We start from the raw sequence: 14,870 nt of genomic DNA on the forward strand, positions 1-14,870 counted from the left end.
AGAATTCATTATTTCTTCCTCTTTGCTCCCATAGCATTGTTTCAATCTTTATTGCAGACTGCTTTCTGCTTTGGATTTTAGTTGGTAATTACATGTCTTTTTAAACCATAAGTGTTTGAGAGGGCAGGGACCCTGTCTTATCCATATCTGTATTTCCAGGACCTTGCACATAGGAGGCACAATAAATATCAGTTAGTGAATGCTGGGGTTCGAGTATAGATAGTTCACAGGCAAAATATCATTCAATCATGGCCCACTAAACCATGGCCCTGCTCTGGAACAGTTGGTCCTAATTAAGAGAAGGAAAGGCAAACACACCTGTTGGGAAATGAGACCTTTAGGTGGGCCCGTGTGAGACACACACACACACATCCTCTCCCTGGGATAAAGTAGAGCCTGGGATCTGGCTCTCCAGCAAGCTGAGAGATAGGGCTAAAGTAATCAAGGTGGAAGCTGGAGTCCTGGTAATTACTGGGACCTAAGTTCTTCTCTGCTAGACCCAGGGCACTGCTCCCCAAAGCCAGGCAGCAAGTCGGCTGTCTCTCCTGGCTCAGAGGGCCCTCCTTCTTCATTCCCAGAGTCTTCGGGCAGTGGGCAGAGGCAACGGAGGGGCTGGGGAATGCAGGGACACAGGTTTTGGATGGAGAAAGGAAGCTCATACTCTTGAGCAGCCTTCTCCCTGGACTTCTGAGGCATCCGAACTTCTTGGGCAGTGAAAGAAGATGGCAGCCCTTGACCTAGGCCTCGCTCAAGCTGTGTGCCTGCAAAAGAGAGGGTGGTCAGGGCTTCCCTGGTGGCACAGTGGTTAAGAATCCACCTGCCAATGCAGGGGAAACGGGTTCAAGCCCTGGTCCGGGAAGATCCCACATACCGTGGAGCAACTAAGCTTGTGTGCCGCAACTACTGAGCCTGTGCTCTAGAGCCCACGAGCCACAACTACTGAAGCCCGCACGCCTAGAGCCCGTGCTCCACAACAAGAGAAGCCACCACAATAAGAAGCCCGCGCTCGCCGCAACTAGAGAAAGCCTGCGCACAGCAATGAAGACCCAACAGAGCCAAAAATAAAATAAATTTTAAAAAATAATTTTTTTTTTTTAATTCAAAAAAAAAAGAGAGAGAGAGGGTGTTCAGGCCATTGCCCAACCCAGGGAGTGATGACTTCCTGGCCATTCCCCAGTCTGCTGGGGCCTGGCCTCAACTTACCAGGAATGGTGTTCTCTAGGAAGAAGCCCAAGAGTCCCGCCAGGAAGATGGGCTCTGTGAGCAGTGAGCGTAGTAACACATCCAAGGGGCTCCAGCCTACAGGGGGTTGGGGCCAGGCAGGAGGGGAAACTCTGATCCTATGCAAAGCCAAGGAGCCTAATACTTCCAACCTAAGCCTAAGTCTTGGACTAAGGACAGATCTTTCTGAATTGTTCCATGTCCCCCCTCCTTTGTCCCTCTGCTCTCTATTTCCCACGCCCAGGCCCTTCCCACAGCGTCCCTGCTCAACACCCTATCTTCTGAGCATACACGTGCCCTCCAGATATGCTTCGATAGTTCCAGGCTCCCTGTCTCCTGAAAGTTTGGTATTGAAAGCCCCAACCTTATTTCCCATTTCTTACCTTCTGTGCTCTAGCCTGGGTTCCTCAACCTCAGTACAACTAACATTTTGGACTAGATACTTTTCTGTTTGAGGGGGGCTGTCCTGTACATTGCAGAATGTTTAGTAGCATCCTTCTACCCACTAAGTGCCACTAACAATCACCTCTCCCCTGCTTATAACAACCAAAAATGTCTCCAGACATTGCCAGATGTTCTCTGTGGGACAAAACCATCCTCAGTTAAGAACCACTGCTATTTGCTAAGCTGAGCTAACTAAGTTATTTGCCGCTCCCAGGACATACCCTATGACTTCCTACTTCTATGTCTTTATTTATGGTGGTTCCTCCACCAGGAATGACCTTCTCACCAAATATGTTTTTAAATCTTACCATCCTTCAAGACCAGCTCAATGTTACTTTCTCCATAAAAGTTACCCAGATCATCTCCAAGAGAAGCCATCTTTCTCACCGCCGAGCACCATAGCTCTTTATCTGAACCTTTCTAGTTATGTTTCTACACATCTCATCTCTTTTACTAGACTGTCACATCTACAGTCACCTTTGTATCCCAAGGGGCTAGCACAGTGTTCAATAAATATTTGCTAAACAAATGGATGGACTATACCAAAACCCTTTTCTGGGTGCGGGGGCCTGGAATCCAGAGAAACTCAAGCCTTGAGCCCTTGCTTTCCCACTGCCAAGCAACTTCTCTTTCCATCCCCCCTCTTCCCACCTGTGCTCAGTAGGACTGGAGCTTCCCGAAACCATCTTGGCAGCAACAGAGCCATGAAGATGGAGAAGCCAACAATGAAGACATTCCGCCCAGAGTCAATGTCAGCCAAGTGGAAGCTGGAGAATCCAGTGGACAGAACCACGGCCTGGGTCACCCCCAGCACCCCACCTGTCTCGTACAGAAGTAATTGAAGACGTTGGGAGAGGGCTGGCACAGCAGAGAGTATTGCAGGCCAGGGCAGGTTGTAATGGGCAGAGACCACCAAAAGGCCCAGGAGTAGAGAAGGCCAGTCAAGAGGCCAAGATATGGCTGAGAAAATAGGACAGCTGACACAAACATCCATATATTAGGGAGGCTATTCAGAAAGAAAGGGTGCTGACCACCAGCAACCAGTTGGGCCCTGCTGGGGGGTACTGGTTCAATACCAGTCCTGCTGATACATCCACTCACCAAGCACAGGCAGCGGGATGGTGGTGAGGAGCTGGACCAGCCTTGGGGAGAGCCCAAGCGCCACGCAGAGCAGCCCCACCAAGTGGGCCACTCGCCGAGATCCAGCCTAGATGACGAAGATACACTAGAAAACACAGCCACCTCCTCGACCGTTCAAGGTTTTCACCTGGCCGACACCTTCTCATCGTTTGGATCCCAACTCAAATGTCACTCTCCCAGGAAGCATCCCCCAGCACGCTACCTAAAGGGGCTTCCCTTACTCAACCACTATCCCACCCCAACTTTGTTTTCTAAATAGCACTTATCACTCTTGGAAATTATCTTTTTTTTTTTTTTCTTAAATTGTCCACTTCTCTCTCTCTTGAAGTCCCCAAGAGAGCAGGGACTTCATCTGACTTGCTTCTCTCTAGAACCTCAGCCCTGGTACAGTGCCTGAGGCACAGAAGGCGTTCAGTAGTGATTTAGTGTCCTCCTCACACTCCTAGCCCTTACCACTTCTAGGTGCCTCTCTAAATGAGATCACTGCTGTGAAGTGCCTGGCAGAGGGCTGGGCACAGCTGGTAATCAGTCCCCTTCCCTCTCCTGCACCTCCGGCTCCCCTCCCCCCACCCCCGTCCACATACCTGGAGAAGACTCACTGTGCCCACGTTGGGGAAGCTGGATGCAGTGCCCATGGGGCTCCCCAACAGCCCGGCCAGCACACTGCCCAGACCCTCCAGGCTCAGCCCTCGGCTACAGGCATGCGGAGGTGGAGAAGGCAAATGCAGCAGCTGGCCACACAGGGCGTAGCAGCCCAGGGAGCTGGTGGAAGCTGCCAAGGCCATAGAGATGCCTGCAGCCAGAGCCCTGGGTGTCAGCAAGGGCCAGTCCCACTCAGCTGGGGAGGGAGAAAGAGCTGCTTTGGGGCCAGACTCACGTCTGAAGCATCCCCCTGCCTCTGACAGCCTATGACACAAGAACCCTAAAGGCCCCATTGTCTCTGAAGATAATGTCTTGGGACAAAACCATCAAACTCAGGGTAAAGACCCATCCCTTTACTGTGGTCTACAAGGTCCTCTTTGGTCTGACCCTTACCTCTCTCTCTAGCCTCATCTCCCACCACACTCTGCCTCACTTCTTTCACTCCAGATACACTGGCCTTGTTTCAGGCCCTTGTACTTGCTGTGTTGCTGGCCACTAGAGGGCCTTTGCATATGCTGTTCTCTCCGCCTAGAATGCTCTTCACTCTTGACTTTACCCAATAAGCTCCTACTCATCTCTCACATCTCAGCTCAGTGATCACTTCCTCAAGAATGCCTTTCCTGGGAATTCTCTGGTGGTCCAGTGGTTAGGGTTCCATGCTCTCACTGCAAGGGCCCAGGTTCAATCCCTGGCCGGGGAACTAAGGTCCCACAAGCCACACAGTGCAGCCAAAAAATTAAAAAATTAAAAATTAAATAAATAAAAATAAAAACATAAAAAAAAGAGTGCCTTTCCTGACCTCTCCAATAAAGTCAGATTCCCCATTATGAACTTTCATCACACAAGGTACCTGCCCTTTTTAATTTACCGCATGCAATTTTACATTTACTTGGGTGACGATTTAATTTGTATCTGTATTCCCCTACATATTATAGGCTTCATGAGTGCAGGTACTGTGTGTGTCATGTTTACCACCATGTCCCCTATCACGTGCCTAGCACATAATAAGCACTCAACAGACCATTATTAAATTGATGAGTGAGCAAATTTCATATACAATGCCTCAAAAGCAATCTTTGTGCACAGGTCACCAACTCAGATGTCTGTGGGAGTAAGTAACATAAATGTGTAAATTGGGTAAGGAGTACCAACACGCAGTGGTGGGGCTTACAGATGTCTCTAAACAGTAACAAAGACACCTGTGGTGAGCGGCTGGCATTGCCCCTCAGACTGGCAATTTCTCTCCCTTGTGTGTTTTGAGAATCTGTACAGCGAATTTCATTAACTCAGAGTCCAAAGAAAGAGACACCTTTATGTGAGTAAGAAGATGGAGGACTAGAAGAAAACCTACCTGGGTGAGGCAGCCAAAACCACGGTGCCTCGGCAGACAGCTCCCGGGGGATGATGCTGAGACCCAGAAGGGCAGAGATGATCCACACACAAGCTACTGGGATCAGCACCTGAGGGACAAGACTGAGACGGGAAAGAACCCCTCCCCCAGAACTTTTCAAGCCAGCCTTGGAGGGGTAGACAGAAAGCAAAAGGTAGGGGACCGAACGAGCATTCCATGCCAGCCCTTCTAACTTCAACTGCCCCTGCCCAGACCTCCACATACCGAGAGGAGCCTGAAGACAGGGATGTGAGTGTGGGTTGGAGAAGTTGAAGCTGGCCTCCAGGGGTGCGGCGGTAACAGGCGGGAGCCCAGGTGCTGAGAACAGACCACCATGAGCAGGATAAGCCTAAGAGAGGGAAGGAGCTTTAGGAGCAAGGGGAAGCAGGCATCCTGAGGCGGGGGAGTGGAGGTAGGAGTGGCAGAATACCGTAAAAGGGGGTCCCGGAGAAGAAAGCCCCCCATGGAAGGGGAAGGAGGGCACCTTGGGGGTCAGTGGGAGACAAGGTGAAAGTCAGGATGAACAAATGAATCCAGCAAAAGTCCTGGATTCCAGATCCACAAAGTGTTGTCCCTCTTGAGATGGCAGCTGAACCTGGTGGAGCCAGCACCTCGGCCCCCCCGCTCCCACACACCCCACCAGGCGCCACGCCTCTCAGGACTTACGTACAGCGATGCCAGGCCCCAGTGAGCAGAGCAGAACAGGGCTACCTCCCTGTGGGCCGAGAGCCCTGCCACAATTAGGCTGGGGGCCAGCACCAGGGGCCCACAGTGGGGGAACAAGTGGCCAGGACCCCCGAACAGCCCCAGCGTGACCTGCAGCAGCCCGGAGACCACCACGGCCCCGGACACCTGGTGGAGTGGAGAAGTGGACAAAGAGAAAACATTCTCTGCTCAATTGAGATGACCTCAGCCTGGACATCTTAACTAATTCCAGGGAGTTCCCTGATGGCCTAGTGGTTAGGTTTCCGGGCTTTCACTGCCGTGGCCCAGGTTCAATCCCTGGTTGGGGAACTGAGATCCCGCAAGCCACGTGGTGTGGAAAAAAAAAAAAAATTCCAGGAGGGGTTCCCCCCACCCGACTCTTTGCCCTAGAGCATCTCAGTCCCTGAAAAATGGAAACAAGAGCCTCCCCAGTCGGGCACCACTCTTAGCTCTCCTCCTCCGCATCCCCACCTACTCACTTCTCGGAGAGAAGTGTTCCAGAGCTCCAGGCCATGGCAGCCAGGTCCCCCACACAGGCGCAGCACAAGGGAGGCTGGGAGAAGTTGGGGACGTGGAGAGGAGAGAGGTAAACAGGTTGGAGATCCATTGCTCTACAGTTCTGGCTGGTGCCTGCCACAGCTCCAGCACCCCGTGGTGCCTAACCCTCCCATCATCGCCCCATCTCAATCCTGCACCCACTCACAACTGTGTGCTCAGGTGAGCACCCAGCCTCACCCTCACCCTGTGCCCTTGCTCTGTGCTCACAGTTTCCAGGTGTCCGGGTGGTCAGAGGTAGCTTCTGACTGGTCAGCACCAGACCAGGGATAAGAAACTCTAAGGATGGAGCCTGGATAAGAGGCAGCCTGTAGGAACAGCAGCCCCAGCAGGTCTGGAAACATGGGGCAGCTGAAAGCCTCCCCGAGCCTCTCCTACGCGCTGGAACCCTGTCCCCTTCTCTCCAGGGAGTTCCCCTCACCTGCTGCCCATCCAAGTTTGCAGGGCTGTAGACACGCCACATGAAAAGAGGCTGGAGGCCAGGAGCTGGGCAGGGGAGGAAGAGAGTCCTCCTGCAGGGAGACTTTGAAGCAGGAGCAGGTGGGAGGCGCAGAGCAGAGAAGCCAGGACCAAGATATGCTGCAGGCAGAGGAACAGTCTTCAGAAATAGGCAGAAATACCTATTTCCAGAGGGTTTCTCATGCCACACCTCCTCCCTCCAAACACCCCCTTCAGCCAGCACGGACTCCTGCACCTCTGCTCCTACCTGCAGAGCCAGAAGACAGCTGAGGCCCCAGGGAGGAGACCCACACAGAGAGGTCCAAGAGTGAGAGGAGGGATTTTGGACAGCAGACAGTTGCGGCAGGGAAGCCATGGTACTCTGGGAGCCCACGGATCGGAGTTGTATGGCGTTGGGGGGTGATCGGCTCATGCTGCCCTGCCTTTCGTCTTGTCTTGCCTGCCCTGGAGTTAAGGAGGGAGAGTAAGAGGTCAGAGTTTGTGTGAAGTTAGCTGCCTGGAGCGGGCAGGGGGCGGGAGTGTCAATGAAGCAGAGCGAAGGGATGAGGGATTTGGGGCAGGACACGGCCCTTTCACCTTTGCCCAGCTCTTGCACAAATTCCATCACCCATTAACCGGGGAGCCAAGTTCTGGACCCCTCCCCCCAAGAATCTCCATCTAGAGCCCCTGTCCCAGGAAAGGAGTGGTGGGGAGGAAGCCTCTAAAATAGCCTGGGCAGATTTTACAGATTGTATTCCCTCCTCACCACTGCCATTTGGAACCATCACGATTACACTACAGTTCTCAACCCTATTAGGGTCCAGCCCCCTGGACTACCTCAAAAGGAAACATCCCTACGTCATGTACGACAACAGTGACCACAACTCCGTATAATGTCCTCACTGTAATATAAAGGAGAAATAAAAGTAATTTATCCTTTCAGTGTGTGAAAGCTTGGGCCCAACTAAACCAGAAGACAATGAAGTAGTCCAGTGCCCACCCCCATATGTGGAATCAACGTGGATGTGACAGCTGCAATGCCAACTGATATCGGTGCTTTCCTGATGACACATGTGCCACAGGCACTGCTGCCATTAGTGACCTGATGTTCCAAAATAGTGAACAAATTCTTGGTAAAGTCATGAACAAAGCATAGTTTTAATTTACACAGAGGTGCATTCCTAGCAAACTGAGTCTTTTTCCAAATGTGCAAAATCTATTCTGTGTTCACATGTAAAACACTGCATAATTCTAGGCTCAGATAAACAGGCTTTTCATATACGTGACGTATATCCGGTGGTTCAAAAGTTGTCTCAGGAATTCTTCATAATAAGAGGGGGGTTCCTGAGCGTTTCAGGACGTGTAGCATCCTGTACAGGGCGACTAAATGCCAGCGAGTTCCTTCCCTTCAAATTTTTGTCAATCAAAAAATGTCCCACAGGGACTTCCCCGGTGGTCCAATGGTTAAGACTCCTTGCTTCTACTGCAGGGGGCATGGGCTCCATCCCTAGTCGGGGAACTGAGATCCCACATGTCACACGGTGCAGCCAAAAAACAAACAAACAAAAAGCCCCATAAATTTCCAGGATGCACCCTAGGTAGCAGCACCACCCCTGCTGAGGATTTTCTTCCATGGTCCCAAATAACCTTAGTCCAGCTGGCTGCTCGGTTTTCCTTCTTCCAGTGATAACCCAGCCTTGGTCTTCTCTTCAATAACACTGACGACGACCACGTGTCAGACCAGAAAGGATGTCAGGAGAGAGATAAGGTGTCCTTGGGCTTGCCCTCAAGCTCATGGGGCTCCGCTGGATACTTGGCTTGGCCTCTCTCCACGAGATGTGCTTAGGGATCCACAAAGACGGTGCTCACTCAGAACCTGTGACAGACAGGGCTACCCCCAAGCGTGGCACAGTCACCCTCTGGGCCCCACTGCATCCAAGTCGAGCAGTGCTTGGGGCCCCAGGGTGCTGGGAGTAGGGATGAGGGAGAAGCTTCATATGGGAGCCTATGACCATCAAACAACAGGGAAGTTCTGGAATGGGGCTGAGAGAGAATGAGTTGCAAGATGATGGGATCAGGGAGTAGGGAGGCTAAGAAGGTAGATATGGGGAGGAGAGTTCTTCGAGGGCTGCTACAGAAGGAAGAGTCCAAGCCACGCAACTGAAACTGTTTATTGAAATCTTGGTTCTACAAAAAGCGTGAAAAACCCAGATACAAAGCAGTGGCCAGAGAGGCCTGTGAAGAGAACACCTGGGAGAGGAACCAGAAGAGAGGGAAGCCCAGGAGCAGGAGACTAAGAAGAGAAGGGTGGAAGACGAAAGGGCAAGGTTGCAGGTCACAGCAGTCCCTGGCTCTTCTAGACTAAGTCCCAGGGATGGGTGTGGAGAGGGTTTCCCCCCTCACCCCGCCTGCCCACAGCAGCTCCCACCGTGGGTGGCCCTGTCAGTCCCTGCCTCTCCTGCATCAGGGACATCACACAGACCATGGCCAATGTTTCCTCCCTCCCTCACCCCATCCTAGGAAACTCAAAAGCAAAAGTCTAAAAGAGCCCAGGGGAAATGGAGGGACAGGGGCTCCTCCCCTGTCCACCTGTGACACGCCCCTGGTCGCTGAGCTGAAGCTTCTCCCGGCACCACCACTGCCCTGGCCAAGCAGCCAGCCACTGAGGGACGGAAGAGCAAGTGACCTTCAGTCCTTCTGCCCCACAACGCCCATAAGCTCCATCACTCAGGAGGACAGGGGACCAGCCAAGAACCCAGATCATGCTTTGCTCCTCCAGGTTCTCAGGGACTCCCAAATCCTCTTAATGCATTCCCCAGAACCCTACCTAGCCTGGAAAAATGAAAGACCTAAGGCGGGCCAGTTCCATGATGCCGAAGAGGGAACACTGCTGGGGCTGTGGGAGCAGCGGGGGCATCGGGCTCCAAGGCCAGGGGGGAGCCAGGCCATGGGAGTGGTACCAGAGGCTGGGGGGCCCAGTGGGGACGGTATGGTTGGGGTGGTGGCAGGTACGGCAGGTTGGGGAGTCTTTCTGGAGCTTTTGGCAAAGGGGGCAGTTGTGGAGAAGAGTGGGAGGAGCAGGAGGAGCTGGGGGAGGCAATGGTGGTGGAGTCAGTGAGGCCAGAAGACTGCCCCGGAGTGGACGCAGCCCTACGTCGACTTCCAGGCAGCTGGAGACGTTAGCAGGAGACGGCAGGCACCGTGGCACCGAAGCAGGTATGCAGGGTTCCAAAAGGCACCTGGAGGCCAGTCCAAGGTCTGGGGGGCCAGGTGGGGGGCTGCAGGACAGCCCCAAGGACTGGTGTATTACGGCCATCGATGCCACAGCCAGGGCCACACTGCTCACATATGCCATAGCTAACAGGCAGGACAACTGCAGAAGAGGGATTAAGAAAGATCAGTGCCCAAATCCCCTTCCCCCAACCCCACTTCAGTCTTTAACACACCCACCCCTTATTTCTGAACATCTGTACTCAAGTGAGAGCTCTCTATCACCATCTACTCCCAAACCTCATCTCCTGAGCCTTTCCTTATTTGCTTTACATCATCCCACCCTACACCGCAGCCGGCTCAAGCTCCCTATCCTTCCTGACCCCTCCTCACCTTTGCCAGCCGCTGGCAGAGGGAGCCCAGGGCCAGTTGCCAGGCAGGCTGCTCCAGCAGCACACACAGGTCTGTATAGGTGTACCAGCCCCGCCGGCGCCCCTGCTGCTCAGCCACGCTGCAGAAAGAGGAGAAAAGACAGAGAGAGTCTGCAACCCTCCTGCAGCTGGCCCACTGGCACCCTCTTTCCCCTGGGGACCCACCAGGAAACACTAGGGAACTTGTTAAATGTACAGATTCCTAGACTACCCGTTGATCCAGAAACTGAGAATGAGACCAAGATCTGTATTTTAAATAAGCTTCTCCCGCCCTCCCAAAGGTTATTACAAAGAGGACCACAGACAGCTTTGGGAACCACTACCTTGGGCGATTCTTTTTCCCGTCTTCTCTCTCCCCCAGTTACACAGACCCTCATCTCTGTTTAGCTCCTATGGCTGAAGCCTCAGCCCCCAAATCCCTCAAGCCCCTCTTCCCAACTCCTAGAACCTACCAGCTCTCCAGCCAGCTCAGCACCTCAAAGATCTCCCGAGGGTCAGTGTAGAGACGCCAATCCTGTGGGTAGGAAGAGAAGAGCGTCGAACCAGGCTTGGATATGAGTCACAGTCAATTAATAACCAGACCCAGAGGAGCAAGTACAACCACTGCTACGGGTAACACTTGGCTCTTACTGTGTGCCAGATACTGTTCCAAAAGCTTTTATTTTATTTTATTATTTTTTTAAAAAAATAAATCCATTTATGTATTTATTTTTGGCTGCATTGGGTCTTCGTTGCTGCACGCAGGCTTTCTCTAGTTGCGGCGAGCAGGGGCTACTCTTCGTTGCAATGCATGGGCTTCTCATAGCGGTGCCTTCTCTTTGTTGTGGAACATGGGCTCTGGGCACGCAGGCTCAGTAGTTGTGGCTCACGGGCTTAGTTGCTCTGCGGCACGTGGGATCTTCCTGGACCAGGGCTCGAACCCATGTCCCCTGCGTTGGCAGGTGGATTCTTAACCACTGCACCACCAGGGAAGTCCTGTTCCAAAAGCTTTTACGTATTAACTTATTTAGTCACTACATATCTGGTTTCATATTGCAGCCTCCATTAAAAGCAAGGGGAAAAAGTATTCTTGAGGATGGTCCATACTCATAGGGAGCCCAGAACCTAAGAACAGACAAAGTCTGGAAGCAAATAATCAGAGCCCAGTAAGATAAGCTCTGACTCAGAGCGTCCCCTGTGGTGTCTGGAAGACTGGTGATGAGGGATGCTCCATTTCTGGCTTCACCATACCAGGAACCTCCAAAGGGTGTGCTTATTCCAGAAAAGCTAGAAGGGAAGACAGTAACAAGGGAAGACACAGGGAGGACAAGCAAAAAGAGAAATGAAGAGACAACAGAAAGCTGGGAGATAAAAGACAAAGGGTGAAAGGAACATAAAGATGGGCCAGGAAAACAGAGCGAGAGAGAATAGTTACTCACCATGGCACTCAGGAAGCCCCTCTCCAGGGCATTGAGAGTGGGCACGGCCACACCCCCAGCAGTTCCCCATTCATCATTGAAGACTTCCTCCTCCTCCCCTTCATCATAGAGGTACTTACTGGCCACCATCTGCAGAGGAACCAGAGGTGGTGTCAGTAGAGCTCACACGGGGCTCCTGGCTCACCAGAGGGATGAAGGGAAGAGGGCATCTTACCATGGAGATCAGGAACAAGTCAGACGACGACACATGCTGTAGGTAGTCTGGGTTTCGATGCCGGAGCCGCTCAATGTACACCAGAGCTAGCATCATAGCACACGGGGAAATGCATGCCTCCCTGGGTGGCGAAAAGGATTAGTAATTAAACCCAAGGGTCTTTCAGCTCTTGTAACTCTTATGATGCTCATCCCTGTATCTTTACAACTTCTCCTTAGAGATAACCATTTCCCTCTCTCTAGGGCCAAAACACTGTCACTCCGTCTCTCTCAATTGCAGACTCACCGGGACACATGGGCTACATATTTCTTCTGGAGCCTGCGAATAGGACTGGGGGCTGCCTTCTGGAGCAGTTCCACAGCAATGTCTGCAGGGGGCAGAAGGAAAACAGAGTGAGCAAACAACTCATCCAAAGTTGTCCCCACTGTTATCAGCAGAAGACCCAAAACTGTATTATCTGAGGCCTTGGGGGCAGAACCATAATAACAAAATAGACATCGAATTCTCCCACACTGAGATGAAAAGCCCATTCCAGGTTTGAATTTCAGCTCCTTCCAGCAGGAAGGCTTATTTCCTGTCACCTGAAATTATCTAGATTTGTTCTTTACTCTAATTCATTTGAAAAGTTACACATGTGTTGTTTCAGAAATATATGACATGTATCCTCGGAAAATTTAAAGTTTCTGGTATACAAATCAAGAATAACATAGACTTGTAAAACAGCCATGTTTCCTCATCTAGACTTTTAAAAAAAGTGAAGTACAAACCTAGTGCTTACACCAATCAAATGCACTAGCTATGAAGAGACAGTGCAGTTCCCAGGGTACACCCAGAGTCATTTTGGTGACCACTGACAACTCCATTTTCAGGCTTCTCGTTGGCCCATTCGCACAACACTGTCTAACCTGCCACAGGGCTGGAGAGCTCTTCCAGGCTACAATCAGCTTCCCAGTCCCAGCCATAGTAGAGTCTCCTTCGGATCCGGGCACTCAGCTTCTGGTGTCCTGGGAGGAACTGAACAGGGCAGGAGGGTGGTGGAGTGCGAAGGGCAGGGAAGAGTATGATGGAGATCGTGGCGCCAGGCTGGAAGGGGGGTGCTGGGCGAGAGGCCTGCCTCACCGCTAGCGGGGCCCATGCCCCACCCAGCCCTGCATTCTCCGGACTGTTTGCCAACAGCAGTCTGTCCACAGGGGGTGGAATCCTCCTCGCTGAGGGCTCTGGAGGAGAAGTTCTCTGAGAAGGGCCCCGGCTGGCCACCTCCTTACTCCATAGTCCTGTACCCCGCGGCTCACCCCCGGGGCCCAAGCAGCCAGGGCCTCGAGTAGGCACGGTTAGAGCGACTACCGCCTGGTTCCCTGGCAGAGCCATCAGGCGAGCTCGCGGCCCCGCTCGGGCCCCGACAGGAGCGCCCGGAGTCCCGACTCCAAGCGCGGGGAGGCAGGGGAGGGGGCGGGCCGCACGCTCACCGTGAAGTCCTGGAAGCCGGTGAGGGAGAATGTGCCTTCTTCGTCCAGCAGGAGCCCGGCCAGGTCCATCGCGCCGCCAGCCGCCGCCCTGCGAAGGTGGAAGGAACGGGAACGAATTGTAAGGGGGCCGCAGAACCGCCCCTGAGCGCCTGTGCACCTGCCCGTCGGCCTCCCTCAAGCGGACCCCCACCCTCGCCGGTGGAGCACCCCCCCGCCACTGGCCAGAGGCGGCAGGCGGGGCCGGGCAGGCGGGAGCCTCTTCCTGTTCCGCTCCGGGCGGGGCTCCGGGCTCCCGGCCCCGGGATCTGGGCTCCGGACTCGGGGCATGGAGCTCAAGGGCCAGGGCGCCCACCTCACCCTGTAGAGAGGAGACCCGGCTTCGAGGCGCGTGCTGTGCCTTTGCCGCGCCGCGAGTCTGCCCTGCGTTTAGAGGCCGCGGGGGCGCAGCTGGCCAGTCAGCGACCGACACTTCTGCCGCCCGCTGGCCCGAGCCGCCGGCCCCGACCGCCGGGAAGGAGCCGGGCTATTATTCCTGGTATCGCTGAGCCCCAGCGTGCCCTCGTCTGAGAAATCGGAACAATTCTTAGGGGACCATGGCGCACTAAGGATGAACGAGCCCGGCTCACCTTTTCATACCGATGTAAATAAAACAAAGACTCGGGACAGGGAGTTGCTCGCAATTGTTTTTTTAAAGAGGAGATAATACGCACACACAGAATTATACATAAAAAAGCGTCAGTAAGAGTACACAAAAATTTAACAGTAGTGACTTGTGTACAAAAGGCAAGGGCACTTTTTGCTGTATATCTTCCTTTTGTACAGCTTGGAATTTTAGACCTAATTAAACACGTATTTTGTAGGATTATTGCAGAGATTAAATGATCTCAAGGAAACACAAAACGCTTGTTACGTTTTAAGCCTCAATAAATGGTGTTAACATGCCCCCCAAAGAGTAAACAACACCTAAACAGGGTTGTATTTTTAAACTCACCCCCAGACCCCAATCTCTTGCTTAAGCAAGGGACTGGAAAGAGTTTTCCACGCGTAAAGGTGGGAGAGTTTACAGAAAGATGGGAAGGAAACTACTTCTCTGAATAGCTGAAGCTGTTTTTGAGTCTGTCGAGTCACGCGCTGCTGTTTGTTTATTCGCTGAGGAGAGGGAACTGGGAGGACTAGTACCGTCGAGGGTTGCGTAAAGGGACGGTCGCCGCCCTACCAGAGCAGAAGCAGGTCTCTCGGGGGATACTGGGCATCTGAAGCCCACTCCCTGACCCTATCGGCCGCATCACACCAGAAATACCGGGCCAAGACCAGCCTCCCTAGCCGCCCTGACTACACAGGGAGAAGAAAATTGGCTGGGGTGGGTAAACGCGGAGATTTCCGTCCTTCCGTCCGAAAGAGGCAGACACCACTCAGCGCAGCCAAAACACGAACCTGCGTAGGAGCAGGGTGACCGGCATCCCCCTGGGCGCAGGCTCGGGCCGCCCCATCTCGGCGGTTAGGGCGTGTCACGTGACAGATTCGTCGCTCCGCCGTCACGTGACGCCCGTCCGCGGCCCCAGCGGCCCTCTCCGCTGCGGGCGCCCCCTTCCGCCT

At 53.2% G+C, this 14,870-nt stretch overlaps 2 protein-coding genes across 15 annotated transcripts; both read right to left on the reverse strand.

Moving 5' to 3' along the window:
• Positions 1–35: 35 nt before the first annotated feature.
• SLC23A3 (solute carrier family 23 member 3) lies at positions 36–8,570 on the reverse strand. Of its 12 annotated transcripts, none has more exons than XM_082466586.1 (13): positions 8,183–8,570; positions 6,804–7,000; positions 6,519–6,676; positions 6,308–6,405; positions 6,022–6,095; positions 5,508–5,689; positions 5,063–5,155; positions 4,799–4,920; positions 3,390–3,643; positions 2,767–2,872; positions 2,317–2,484; positions 1,204–1,299; positions 36–761 (listed from the first exon to the last, which is right to left on the reverse strand). In XM_082466586.1, exons 2-13 carry the CDS (start codon positions 6,966–6,968, stop codon positions 469–471), a joined length of 1,809 nt encoding a protein of 602 aa, XP_082322712.1. In that variant the 5' UTR covers positions 6,969–7,000; positions 8,183–8,570; the 3' UTR covers positions 36–468. The 12 variants fall into 12 exon arrangements, with proteins under 12 accessions (XP_082322712.1, XP_082322710.1, XP_082322713.1 ...); XM_082466584.1 differs by having other exon boundaries at positions 4,799–4,907; positions 5,063–5,186; XM_082466587.1 differs by having other exon boundaries at positions 4,799–4,907; positions 5,504–5,689.
• Positions 8,571–8,690: 120 nt separating this feature from the next.
• CNPPD1 (cyclin Pas1/PHO80 domain containing 1) lies at positions 8,691–14,838 on the reverse strand. Of its 3 annotated transcripts, none has more exons than XM_082466630.1 (9): positions 14,709–14,838; positions 13,275–13,362; positions 12,714–12,822; positions 12,094–12,175; positions 11,809–11,929; positions 11,595–11,723; positions 10,629–10,690; positions 10,139–10,256; positions 8,691–9,908 (listed from the first exon to the last, which is right to left on the reverse strand). In XM_082466630.1, the coding sequence occupies exons 1-9, from the start codon at positions 14,762–14,764 to the stop codon at positions 9,363–9,365; spliced, it is 1,311 nt and encodes a 436-aa protein (XP_082322756.1). In that variant the 5' UTR covers positions 14,765–14,838; the 3' UTR covers positions 8,691–9,362. The 3 variants fall into 3 exon arrangements, with proteins under 3 accessions (XP_082322756.1, XP_082322757.1, XP_082322758.1); XM_082466631.1 differs by having other exon boundaries at positions 14,266–14,712; XM_082466632.1 differs by lacking the exon at positions 14,709–14,838 and adding an exon at positions 13,632–13,943.
• Between the last annotated feature and the right edge of the window lie 32 nt (positions 14,839–14,870).

This window comes from Balaenoptera physalus, assembly GCF_965194825.1.
Source record: "Balaenoptera physalus genome assembly, chromosome: 6".
NCBI lineage: Eukaryota > Metazoa > Chordata > Mammalia > Artiodactyla > Balaenopteridae > Balaenoptera > Balaenoptera physalus.

Coding starts and splice junctions, on each gene's coding strand:
- SLC23A3 (XM_082466578.1), bottom strand. CDS start 6,968: ATGAGCCGATCACCCCCCAACGCCATACAACTCCGATCCGTGGGCTCC. Junction 6,677..6,803: donor GCTGTCTTCTGGCTCTGCAG/GTAGGAGCAGAG, acceptor CTCTGCCTGCAG/CATATCTTGGTCCTGGCTTC. Junction 1,300..2,316: donor TCCAGTCCTACTGAGCACAG/GTGGGAAGAGGG, acceptor AACCCCCTGTAG/GCTGGAGCCCCTTGGATGTG.
- CNPPD1 (XM_082466630.1), bottom strand. CDS start 14,764: ATGGGGCGGCCCGAGCCTGCGCCCAGGGGGATGCCGGTCACCCTGCTC. Junction 12,176..12,713: donor GCTCTCCAGCCCTGTGGCAG/GTTAGACAGTGT, acceptor TGCCCCCTGCAG/ACATTGCTGTGGAACTGCTC. Junction 11,724..11,808: donor ACTTGTTCCTGATCTCCATG/GTAAGATGCCCT, acceptor GTTCCTCTGCAG/ATGGTGGCCAGTAAGTACCT.